The 12649-nt window shown below is 46.2% G+C and overlaps 1 protein-coding gene across 3 annotated transcripts in view; it reads left to right on the top strand.

Annotated features, from left to right (window-relative positions):
* GRID1 (glutamate ionotropic receptor delta type subunit 1) overlaps positions 1 to 12649 on the top strand; it is a 779753-nt gene that overhangs the window by 724360 nt on the left and 42744 nt on the right. For all 3 annotated transcript variants that reach the window (XM_063781959.1, XM_016918777.4, XM_016918780.4), the window contains exon 13: positions 7572 to 7767. In XM_063781959.1, the coding sequence (XP_063638029.1) occupies positions 7572 to 7767 (196 nt within the window). The remainder of the gene's footprint in view (positions 1 to 7571; positions 7768 to 12649) is intronic.

The following is a 12649-nucleotide window of genomic DNA, read 5'->3' as shown; positions in this document are numbered from 1 at the left end:
CCTCATCAGGATGATTTTCACAGCTCCTATTACTGAGCTCTACTTACATACAGGATCTAGGCTGAGTTTGGCAAATCAGAAACACATATAACATATGCCTATGTTTAGGAATTCACAGTCTGCTTTGGGACCAGGGCACCAGGCCTGGGTTGAATCCAGGCAGAAGGTGCGGAAGTGAGGAAACTCCAGCCTGCCTTGGTGTGGGAGCCTCAGTACTGATAGGCCCTGAGTGCCTGGGATGGCCTCGGACCACTTTGAATTAGTCTCACATGTTTGTCTTGCTGTAGGGACTGAAGATACAACTATCACAGCCTCCTCATGGCTGGTGGACAGGGTGTTTGATAGGGCTGGTAGAGAGACCTCCTGCCTCTCAATGGATCTTGGCTGATGGGAGGCTAACCCAGGAGGAAGGGTGGACATAGAGAATAGAAGAGAGCACAGAGCTCAGTTCCCAAGGCCCAGAACTGATGCTTGGGCAGCAGCAGGATATTTAAAATCGTTCAGATCACATTTTTTATTTATAACATAATAAAAATGCAAATTTTACAAAAATGTGTTTGTAAGAAGTGGAAGTCTTGCAGGCATTCACTGCTTATCCCTTTTACTTTTGTTTTTATATTTATTTACATTTATTAATTGTTACTTTTTACAAGTATGTAAATATATACAAATGCTTTGAGTTTTTAGCAGTTTATTTTGGGTGTCTTTTAATTTCAATAGCAATTGAAGAAGTGGGATTTGGAGAGAAAACGCCATGGAGGGAAGGAAGGTGAGGAGGGAGGACACCTCAGCTGGCCCTCCAAGGCTGGCTTTCAGGCATAGGTTTGAAGAAGGGCTCTGTGACCTATGGAAGCATGCATTTTCCTGCTGTGGGCCCTGCAACCCTCACCCTGTGGGTCACTAAGTGTCCTCATACAGTGTTTGGATCTGCAGTCCCTCTGCTCACTACTCAGAATCACACCGACTAGGCTTTGGATACAAAGGAGAACTGTTTTCTTAGTCTTTTTTTTCTTGCTTATAACAGAATACCTTAAACTGGGTGGTTTATTTTTTTAAAAAAGGGCATTTATTTCTTACAGTTCTGGAGGCTGAGAAGTCCAAGGTCTAGCAGCTGCATCTGGTGTACACCTTCTCCCTTCGGTGTCATGTGGTGGTGCAACGCATCACACGGACAGGGGCCCAAGCCTACTCGCATCCCAGCTAAAGCCTCTCTTCTTCTCCTTATAAAAATACCATCTCCCCTCCCATGATGACTGATTAGTCCATGATTGGGTTAATCCATTCATCAAGACAGAGTCTTCATGATCCAATCACCTTTTAAAGGTCCCACCTCTCAATACTGCCACATTGGGTATTAAGTTTCAATATGAGTTTTGGCAGAGACAGTATTCTAACCACAGCTCCTGTGTACACCCCAGCATCCCCTTTCCCAGGCTTCCTGGAAGGCCCCCAGGTAAATGTTGCAAGGTAGGAGAGGCTCATAAGCTGGCTCCTTGGCCACCCTGTCTCAGCTCCTTGGCAGGACAGCCCCAGCAGGCCTCAGCCCCATCCTCTGCGAGTTCACTCCTCTCTGCTCCTCTTAGTCCAGTGCGAGGACATACTAGAGAAACACATGCCCTAGATGTCAACTCCAATGGCTCAAAATCTACCCTGGCTACTTTATGTAATCAATGCCTCCATCATTTTGGCTCACCCTTGCTCTGCTTTATTAATCTTCATAGCATTTTTCATCACTTGTTACATAGCAGCAGGGGTCAGCTGACGATGCCCCACAGGCCTTCAGAGGGCCTGCAGCCTGCTTTGTCACAGCCTGCAAGTCAAGACTGCTTTTCCTTTTTAAAAACATTTTAAAGCGTTGGAAAACAAAACAAAAACAAAAGCAAAGAATATGTGACTGAGTCTTGTGTGGCCCTCAGAGACCACATAGGCACTATCTGTCCCTTTCCAGAAAGTTTGCTGACCCTGGCATTACCTAGTTATTGTATTGTTGCTGTTGTCATTGATGTTTGTTTCTTTGTCTCATCTCAACTATGTAAAATCCACAAAAGTAGGAACTTTGTGCCATTCTTGCCCTATTCCCAGACATAGAGCACTGTCTAATGCAGACAGATGCACAGGAAATAGGGTTTTTTGAATGACGAGTGAATGAAAGAAGGAAGACACCTAGGAAGCCTTCCCCTGTATGGGTGACAGATTAGAGAGGCTGGGGGGCGCTGGGGAAGAAACCCAGGAGAGCCTTATCAGTGTGCAGCAGGGTGGGTCATGGTGCCCTCTGGAAGCCAGTTGTGGAGCCCTAGCCAGGCACTCCAGATTGCTTTGATGATTGCAGCATCATCTCTTGTAGAGCCAGACATGAGATAGAAAATCAAGACTGCTGGAATGATAGTAAAGGCATCTGTAGGCTGTAGCTATGAAAGTTTCAAGTCACCAGGATGGATATCCCCACCCTCCCGCGTCTTTTGAGCCACTCCACCACATTCTCTTCTCCTTAAGGAAGAATAATAGGACTTCCAGATCCACATGTATCAGGCCCATGCTTATGACATCCCCACCGTTGTTGAAATCCGTTTTACGTATACTGAATATTGATTCTGCTCTTGTTGCAAGTGTTTATCTCCATTGCCAATGTAAATATTTTTGTAACATGCAAAGATGTATTTATAAATTCTGTATTATTGATTTTTCTCATACTGCAAACACATTTATCTCTTTGTTAATGAACATATATCTAGGAAATAGTAAGATTGATTTATGGAGAAAGGTGTGGGGAGGACAGGAGGTGGTACCAAGCTGGGGAGAATATCCTCGGCCACAGCTGAAGGATGCATGGTGGATCTTCCCTAGAGGTGCATGTTTAATTAGAGGACAGTGTTCTCAGGGGCAAGGGATGCTTACAAAGTCCTTTTGCAAGACAATTTGATGTGCTCAAAGGTATCAGCTATGCTTTCAGCATGTGGAAATTTCAAAAATCGGTAATCCAGGTCAGGAGATACAGAGAAACAGCTTGCATTGGTCCCAAATCCACTTTTGGTAGGACACACTTGAGTAGAAGATATTGGTTTAAACGTAAGATTGGAGGAGAGGGTAGGCTTTGTCAGGGGAGGATTCCAACACAAAATATTATCAAAAGTTGAAGTAAGAAGATAGGCAGCAAACAGAAGTGAGGCTCAAGTGATACACATGCTTGCACCATGACATTTCATGAGCCAGTGCAGACTCTGGCGGGCAGCCTGGGGCTGATGCTTTTGAGGCCGTTCTTCCTGAGCAGTTCCTTGCCTAGGAGTTCATTACTTTCCCAGGGTAGCCTCTGCTAGGCTGTTACTATGACGACCCACAAAGCAAAAGTCCAGATTGCCTGCCAGAGGAGTTTTGGTGTCTCTATGCTCATCCTGGGTTCAGACTTCTGCAAGTCATCCTTTTAGGTATCCTGAGTGCCTAAAGTGTGTTGTTTACAAGGCAGTAGACTGGGGGCTGATGGGGGAGCATTTGCATGTACCTTGGCAGCAAGATGGAAACAAGATGGGCCATAGGCTTCTCACTGGGGAGACAGATGGGCAGTTGAGGAGATAGGCTCCAATCACATGAGCCTGGAAGCTTAGACATGCGGCTTGCCCATGCTTGCTTCCATCTGGGTGTGACTACTCTGGCCTGTTACCCATGACTCCTTCACATGAGCACAGTGCTCCAACCATTTGAACTACTGATAAGCAGTCTACTAGAAGGGCTAGCATTTATTAAACATTAACTGTGTACCAGGTATATGTCTGTGATCATTAATCTTCAACAACCCTGTGAGTTGGGTATGAGTTATGAAATCTAAGGCCTCAGAGACTATAGAACCTGCCCCAGTCCATGGTTCTGGAGCTTGCATGCATCAGAATCACCTGGAGGGTTGTGGAAACATAGACTGCTGAGCACCACCCTCAGAGTTTCTGACTCAGTATGTCTGGAGTGGGGCCCAAGGATTTGCATTTCTCATAAGGCCCCAGGTGCTACTGACACTGCAGCTCTGAGGATCACACTTTGAGAGCTACTGGTCTATGTCAAACAGTGAAGGCATTCAAAGCAGCATCCACACCCAGGACTGTCAAATTCCATCACCTACGTCTTTTTGGCTGATGTGAATTGCTCCCTGGTATGTGTCCAGAATAAGCCATGTGTTTTCATTACCCAAATGCCTTCTCAGGTAATATCTTCTCTTCCAGGAACATTCTACCCCTTGGTTCTCCATCTCGCTGCCTCTACTCACCCTTTCTGACTCAGCTTAATGTTCCCTCTTCTAGGAAGCATTTCTTTAGCTCCTACCCATGGGTTAGCTACTTCTCTGTGCTTCTGGGATCCCCCATACAGACCTGTATTTTAATGTATCTCATATTGTTTGGTCACTGTTGCTTTACTTCTCTGACCACTCGCCCCTTGATGATGCCTGCCATGTATTCCTTGCTTGGTGTGCACTGTGCCTTACCTAGTAGACATTCAGGAACTGTTGGTGAAATAACTGGTTGAATGACATCAGCAAGTTGCATCGTGCATGTGAGGTTAATAGAGACCACACCTGTGATAGGCACGTCTCCTTCATCTCTCTGTGGTGGGGGTACCTGGACACTTTGTAGCAGTTGTTGCTGAAGAGACTGACTTCAGAAGTTCTAAATTGAGTGTGCTGATAACACAGCCTCCTCCTGGTGAAGCCTCCCTCACTTGCTTGAATGGGCGTCCTATCTGACTTCAACATCTGTCTTCCGCTGACTACCAGTGTTGGCTTGGCAGTCTGGATGCCTGGCTGTCCCCATTCTCCTTTATTCCTCCCTGTGTGTCCCCTCCAAAACTGGGTGCTGTGACAAGAGGATGACTTCCTCAGGGAGATGATGGCTTTGGTGGATGAATAGTTGGGCCCTTGTGTTCAACGCCCCAGATAGCCTTCCATAAGTTTATTCACCCTGGAATAAGATGGTAGTGCCCCCTGTGCTGGGCATTAGTGAGCCTGGAAACCTTTGTTGAAAGATCGAGTGCATGTCTGAGATGGGAGAAATTCCTCTGCACAAATTTGTGGCTATTAGAGGTGATGGATGGATGAAAGCTGTGGCCGTGGGTCTGAGCAGTAAGATTCAAAGAAGATGGGGTTGGCATTTTGGGGTGGGAACAGTGAGGTCTACTAAAACAGAAATGAACATGAAGCCATAAACATTTGGGCTGCCTGCTTGTTAACCAGAGACGTTCCCTGAGCCTCTGGCCGTGGGCACCTTAATGAATAATACCAAGTGGAGAGAGAAAATCTCCATTTCAAATGTGGGGATGAAACAGTGTTTGGAGATCCCTGGCAGTTACCCATTCATTCCACACTCATGAAAACTGCAGCAATTTAGAGCAGCTCAGTATTTAGACTCAACTGTGTAATTTATCCTGATGTTTCTCATTCATCAAAGCCTCGTGTTTGTTTGTATTACCATGAGAAAAAATTTTAAAAATGTGGAAAAAAAAAAGATCCCCCTCCTTTCATTACAGGCAAATTACGGCAGAGTTGCAACCCTTGGGGCCCTTCAGGCAAAGGAACATCTTGCTTCAATTAGATATAAATAATGAACAATAATTAGAAAGATTTCTTCATTGAATTTGTTATTTTATGTTTCCTTTCATCTGTAATGTATTGAAACGAATACTGAGCTCTGTTTCTGGGCCACATAGCAGGGACCTAAGGAGTGCTGTGGCATGTGTCTCCGAAGCAAGGGGAGGCATCCACAGCTGGGCCTTCTGTGCGCTGGCCGGGGAGGCTGCTGTCAGCGTTGGTCCAGGGCAGTGGATGCAAAAATGGGGCTCCTTCAGCTCCAGTCCTCCAAATTCTTATAGTCTACTGGGGACCCAGAATAATCACTACTGGTTACCATCAGGAACTGCTCTGAGAGCTGAACACAAATCCCATTTAATCCTCATAGCAATCCTCTGCTACAGGCTCTGCTTCTATCTCCATTATTAAAATATTTGGAAACTGAGGCACAGATAAGTTAACTAACTTTTCTGGACCACGGTGTTGGTTGTGGGGGACAGACAGGCAAGGTAGGCAATTGGACTCCAGAGCCCTTGCTTGTCTCTGCTCTGGCACATGGCCCTCTGAAGTCCCGGTGAGCTCATGCTGCCATAGAAGCCCACAAGGTGTGGAGAGGGCACAGGGAGGCTGGGGTGCGGATGGCTCCCCAAGGAAAGAGGCAGCTGTTGGCTGTTGGATTTTCAATGGGCTTGTAGAGGTGTTGTTAGAGGAGGGAGATAAAGGGATTCCAGGCAGAGGGAGCACTGTGGCCTGGTGCCATGGATGGGGAGTGTGTGGGATTTCTCATTTCAAGGTTGGCTATGGTGCTGTGTGCAGGTGGGGAGAACAGCCAGAGATGAGACCAGAAGATGGAGGGTTGTGTAGATCCAGTTGAGAAGACTGGCTCTTCCTGTGGAAATGGTGACTCAGAGAGTGGGAGGGATGATGATGTGGGTTGTTAAAGAGGAGAGACTGAGATTTCTAGAAGAGAAATAAGTAAAGAGTGATCAAGTTGGAACCTGGAGAGAGAGGCTGGCTCCCCACTGGGCTTTTTTTATTTTGCAATTCTGTTTGGTACATGACGTTCTGTCAACACGCTGAGCCAAGTACGCTCTTCTGAGGCAAGTAAAATCTTCATAGCGACTGGTCCTTCCTGCTGTGACTATTTGTCCTTCCCCAGAGGAGTCTCCTCCTCTGCCCCTAGCTCAGAAGTCTGCTCTTGGGCTGCTGATGGCCGTTCCTTGTGAAATCCCCCCTCAAATGTGCACCTGGCTGGAGCCACCTGCCACTCCCCTAAGGAGAGCAAACCCAAGGCCCTCAGAAGTGCTTTGTTTTTTTTCATCATCTTTTAAATAATTATCAACATTTTAAAATCAGGAGAGATATAAAAATCCAATTTTTTTATTTTTTCAAAGACCAAATTGGTTGAGGAGGTCATGGGGAGGGGAGCATTCGAAGTCAATACTTGGCTAGACCCCAGCACAGCTGCAAGCTTTGGAGGGGATGCCTCTTAATTTACCCTGAGTCAGTTGGTCTCTGAGTGCGTTTCTTCCTCATGCTGTCTCTGAGTGTCACAGGCCAGCCATCATTATCGTTCATCTTGCCAACATAGGCCTCTTTCCTGCCCAGCCTCTGCAGGCGTCTGAGTTGGAGATCCGCAGCATACAGCCTCCCATGTTGCCCTGACTCTTTGATACTATGATTCTCTGTCTATATGTTTGCTTCTATAGCTGGACTATAAACTCCTTGAAGGCAGGAATCATGTCTTACTCATCCTTTTATCCCTCCAGTTCAGTAAAGAACCTGGTTTTAGGTGCCCAGTCATCTTATTGAATTAATCTACACTGAGAAAACACACCTGTAATTGAATGAGGCCCTGCAAGTCCCACTCTGGACTGAAGGACTTGAACTTTGGGGGATGGGGAATGAAGAATGTGGATAGTGGGCCATGCCGGGCTTGGAGTTCAGAAGGGCCTTGCAGCCCATTTGTATCCTTGCAGTGTGCAATGCACAGCATGTACTCATGCCTCGCTGCCTTTCTGCATTTCAGGACTTTCCAGGACCTGTCCAAACAAGTGGAAATGTCTTATGGCACCGTCCGGGATTCTGCTGTATATGAGTACTTCCGAGCCAAGGGCACCAACCCCCTGGAGCAGGACAGCACGTTTGCTGAACTCTGGCGGACCATCAGCAAGAACGGAGGGGCTGACAACTGCGTGTCCAGTCCTTCAGAAGGCATCAGGAAGGTAGGCAGGAGCTGGCGCTTGGGCACGTGCACTGTAACAGGGCCACGGGGTGGTCAGCCCCCAGGTGGGAGACACCTCCAGGGGCATCTGCCTCTGAGCAGCCCTGTTACCTGCAAGGCGATCCATCACACATGCTCTTTAGGTGGATGCCCTTTCAGAAGCAGCTGCTCTGCTTCCTATGGACCTTCCAACTTTGCAGAGTGGTGCTGGCTGGGGAGGAGCAGGCAGATTAAGCCTGACTTTTGGCCCACCCTCCTCATGGGCTCATAGGAGGGTGACACAGAGAGGCCTGTCCACCCGAGGTGAGAACAATTGGCAAAAGCAGTAGCAGAGTGCCAAGCGAGAGTTGCAGGAGTGAAGGGAGGGTGCTGGGGAAAGGGTGGGCCCACTGTGGTTAGCTTGGGGGTCTGGTTGAGGAAGTCTGCATACGGGGAAAGGGGGAAAGGGTCAGCCAGGTGGCCTGGGCTCATCTCTGGGGCCATACTGTGAGAAGAGTTGTACCTCAGAGATGGGGATAAGGGCAGAGAGCCTTACCGGGCAAAGCCTTAGGAGGCCAGATGGGAAGATACCAGTGCCAGAGGGAAGAAGGGAGGAGAAAGGCCATGATGCTCTTCAGCATTGTTAGATGTTGCTCATTTGTTTCAGTCAATTTCCCACAATGACTCGAATTCAGCATTATCCTCTTATACAGCTGAGGATCGGGTGGCTCTGACTCATGACTCCTTGGGTTCCAAGCTGGGGAACTGGCATTTATCCAACACGTGCAGCTGTAGAGCCCTTGGAGGTCAATGAAGAAGAATGTGGTGGGATGAAGGCAGGTGTTATGATTTTGCTGCTGGTGGTGGGGTCCTCCTGTCCAGTGAACCCCACATGCAATGGCTACTGTCCTGAGGTCATTAGAGAATGGGGCGAGAGACATGTACAGCCCCCTGGCCAGGACCGCTGCCTCTCTGAGCAGACTGGCTGCCTCAGTGTCTCCTCCCATCCTTTCCCTCCCAGACCCATCCTGCCACCTCTGTGGAGTCTCCTCATGCATACCCTCACAGGCGCACTAACACCTTGCCACACACACACACACACACACACACACACTCATCCCTGTGCTGCCCCCCCCAGCCACTCCAGTGACTTCTTGGCCTTCCTGCAGAGAGCAGTGGATGTCAGGACAGCCTGGGGCAAGCTCTGGGGCCAGTAAAGCCCACCGCCCTGCCCTTCATGGTCCTCAGCAATCTGCCAGCCCCTCCCTGATGTGCCCCAGAGGGGTCAAGGGAGAGAGGCCTGAGTCCCCCTTTGCTTTGGAAACACATGGGCATCAGGCAGAGTGCAGCCTCTATCCCATGACAGGCTGGGGCACCTAGCTGTGGAGCCGTGTGGAGTGAGGCCCACTGGGAAGATGGTCGTGCACAGGATGACTTGTACAGGATCCCATGCTCAGGATGATTTTTCATTGCCATTTAGCCACATTGAACAGCAGAAGATGTCTAGGCTCTGGAGCTTGACATATTTAGGTGTGAATTCCAGTTTCGTAAGTTACCGACATTGTGAAATGGAGCACACCATTCTCCTTGTTTGGGAACTCTTGGATTTGAGAAAGACCTGGGCAACTTTCCATTTGGTGGTCTCCTTAGAGACTTAAATGATCTGAAAATACATATCATGATAAATTTTGAATGTTTAGATTTAACAAAGTGATACTTTGACAATAACAATAGAATGCAGTGTAACTGTGCTATTCTCATGCTTACAAGATTTATTAAAACCTCGTAGTTCTCACTGCACTGCAAAGGATGGTGCTCTAGCCTTAAGCTGCAGGATCTTCTTTCACCCCTGACAGTGAATCTTTGTGGCTGTAGGTGACCTCATTTGAAGATAATGAACACAATGTTGATTTAAGGCCTTTTGTGCATGTGAGGCCTGGGCCAAATGGCCTTCGCGTTCCCTTTCCTGGCTTTCTTTGACTCTCAGAGAGAGCCAATACTGTCATCCACACAGGGTCTTAAGAAGATTCATTGCATAATGCTAAAAAAAAAGCACTGCTTAGAAAAAAAAAAAGATAGCTACTTTTGACTTTGTTAAAGTTCTATTCATTACAAGCCACTTTAAATAAAATAGAAAGGTAAGTCACACACTGGGAGGGGATGTTTACAATACATATAACCAATGCAAGATTACTGTCAAGAATATATCGATAAGAAAAGCTCAAACAACTTAATAGAAAAATGGCAAGAGGCTTGCACAGACCTTCCACAGAAGAGGCAACACAAATGGCCAGTAATCAAATGAAGAGATGTTCAAAATTATTAGTGATCTGTGAAATACAAATCAAGACCATAAAGATTATATCATTTTACACCAATTAGTTTGGCACAAAATGAGAGGTGGTGAAGAAGACGTGGAGTAACAGTTGGTTAATTGCTGATGGGGGTGTGCTCAGTACAATCACTTTGGAGAAGAGCTTAGCATTCTCTTATAAAATGGGACACTTACATACTGTATGGCCCAGCAATTACACTCCAATGTATCCACCCAAAATAAATGTCCACATGCACTTTTGGAGACAAGAAAGGCCATAGTAGCACTTCCTGTAGAACCAAAACCCTGGAAACCATCCAAATGACCATTAACAATATAAAGAAAGATGTTGTCTACAATGACATGGATGAATCTTAGCAGAATAATATTGAGTAAAATAAAACATTAAGGCAATTTCATACGGGTCAACTAATAGAAGGTAACACAGAATATTATACCCTCTTAAAAATGTATAAAATATACACATACACATCCAAAGCAATGATAAAATACAAGATTCACCACAGTGGTTGCTACAGGTGGGAGAGCCAGAGCAGCAGAGAAGAGAGAAGGACATTGTTGGTAAGTCAGAGTTGGTGTTAGGTTTAGATTAGCAGGAGATTTTAGAAAATTAGTTAATGAGTTAATTCAAAAAGTGAGCCATTCCTGGAGAAATGTATGGGTATCCTGAAGCAAAGGTTGTCATTAATCTCATTCTGCTCACCTCCCTACTCTTCCAAATGCGTAAGTCCAGACCAAGCAAGGCAGTGCCGGGCTCCTCACAAGTACCCACCCCTTCCCTCTTTGCAGGCGACATGTGCCTGCTTATGCCTCAGAAAGGCCAACACACACCACTGAGCCCTCTGGTTGGTGATAAACCTAGAGATGAGTCATTAGAGAAACACCTCATCATTGTTCTAGCTACCCCTTGTCCATTGGCGGCACTTAGGAAACCACTCACCGTCTGGTGATATTTAGTCTTACTCATGAATACAACAATGTTAAAAAATCAGTAGCAAACGATGCACACAAAGGATTTCTTATCAATGCCTATCACTTCATGGTATAGAATTTAATCTTTGTTAGTACATAGGATGGATTAGTTTTATGATACCTTCATTTTACGAACCCCAAGCTGGCTTTGGGATCACAAATCTCTCTCTTGCATTTGGATCTCTAAGAAAAAAAAAACTGACTGCCAGCACTAGACAAATGTTAAGGGTTTTATAACTAGTGTCATAAAAGTGAGTTTATAGTATTGTCAGACAATGAAGTGTGCTGCATTTTTTTTAGTGGAAGAAAAGCTCAGATTTACTCTCAAATCCTCCTTCTTCGTGTGCCTGTTTGGATGACTACTGGACTTAAATGCTTGTCTGAAATCTGTCCTCTTCCCTACTCCTAAGGAGCGGCCCCTCTGCTCCCTGCCCCCAGACTATGGCTTCGGTAACCTTGTGAATCCCTGAGCCCAGAGAGCAGACCAGTCTGGAGATGGCTGTGCCCTAAGTGAGGATGACGACTTGAATCCAGAAACTACAGAACAAATCCAGCAAGTAGGGTATTATGGGCCTAGTGTTCAGGGAGGAACAGCCTCTCCAAATCCCAAACAAAGTCTGCTGCCATGCAGTGTAGGCAGCCTGGCAAAGGTGAGGAGAAGCCCACCGAGGGGCTTCTCCTGGAAACTTCTTTAGCAATTGACAGATAATCACACTTCTGATTTTCAGTTGCTCCTTGATGATCAGCTCCATTTTCAGGGAGTGTTTGGTAGTGGAGCAATGTCTAATTGCTGCAAAAGTCAAGGAGGTTGGTATGAATGGTATGCTGTTATTTTCTCCTTGGGAGTCCTAAGGCTTTTAATGACATGAAACCAATTTAGGTGGGGAATTGTTTAGAGTGATCACTTGTCCACGGTATCAGAACTGGAGAAGGGTTATGTCATGGTTGGCTCGCCTCTGAGATCCACTCCTTCATGCCAATACACATCATTGAGCCTCTGGAGGGTAATAAACCTGGAGATGAGTCATTAGAGAAACACTTCCTTATTTTTCTAGCTACTCCTTGTCCATTGGTGGCACTTAGGAAATCACTAACCCTCTGGAAATAGAGTCTTACTCATGAATACAATAATGTTAAAAAATCAGTAGCAAAAGATGCAAATAAAGGATTTACCATGCCAGTGGCCACTAAGATAAGGACAAGTGAGACCTTGTCAGGCTTTGATGAGGCAAATATGAAAGAATTTGGAACGGGAGGGAATTTTTATTTATTAAGAGACGACAACACACCATTTTCACAACAAACCTGCCTGGCACCCAGTAAGTCTCAATAAATACAGGATTGTTCCTGAATGAGTCATCTGTTTGCTGTCTGACTGAGCAGAGGCAGATAAATCGGAGACAAGATTCCTGTCATCAGTTAGCAGGTTACCCCCTTTAGATTTCATGGTGGAAGGGACAAGAGAAATAGCTCCAGGGTTCCTGTCAGGCTTGTCTCTTGATAACCTTCTGTAAGGGAGAAGATTTTCCTGGTCCTGAAAGATGTGTCACAAAGAGAGAGGAGAGAGGCTGCTTCCGTTTCTCTCAGCCACATGCAC

The sequence above is a fragment of the Pan troglodytes genome, chromosome 8, assembly GCF_028858775.2.
Source record: "Pan troglodytes isolate AG18354 chromosome 8, NHGRI_mPanTro3-v2.0_pri, whole genome shotgun sequence".
In the NCBI taxonomy this organism is placed as follows: Eukaryota; Metazoa; Chordata; class Mammalia; order Primates; family Hominidae; genus Pan; species Pan troglodytes.
The sequence above is the reverse complement of the archived record's forward strand: the minus strand, read 5'-3'. Positions and strand labels throughout refer to the sequence as shown.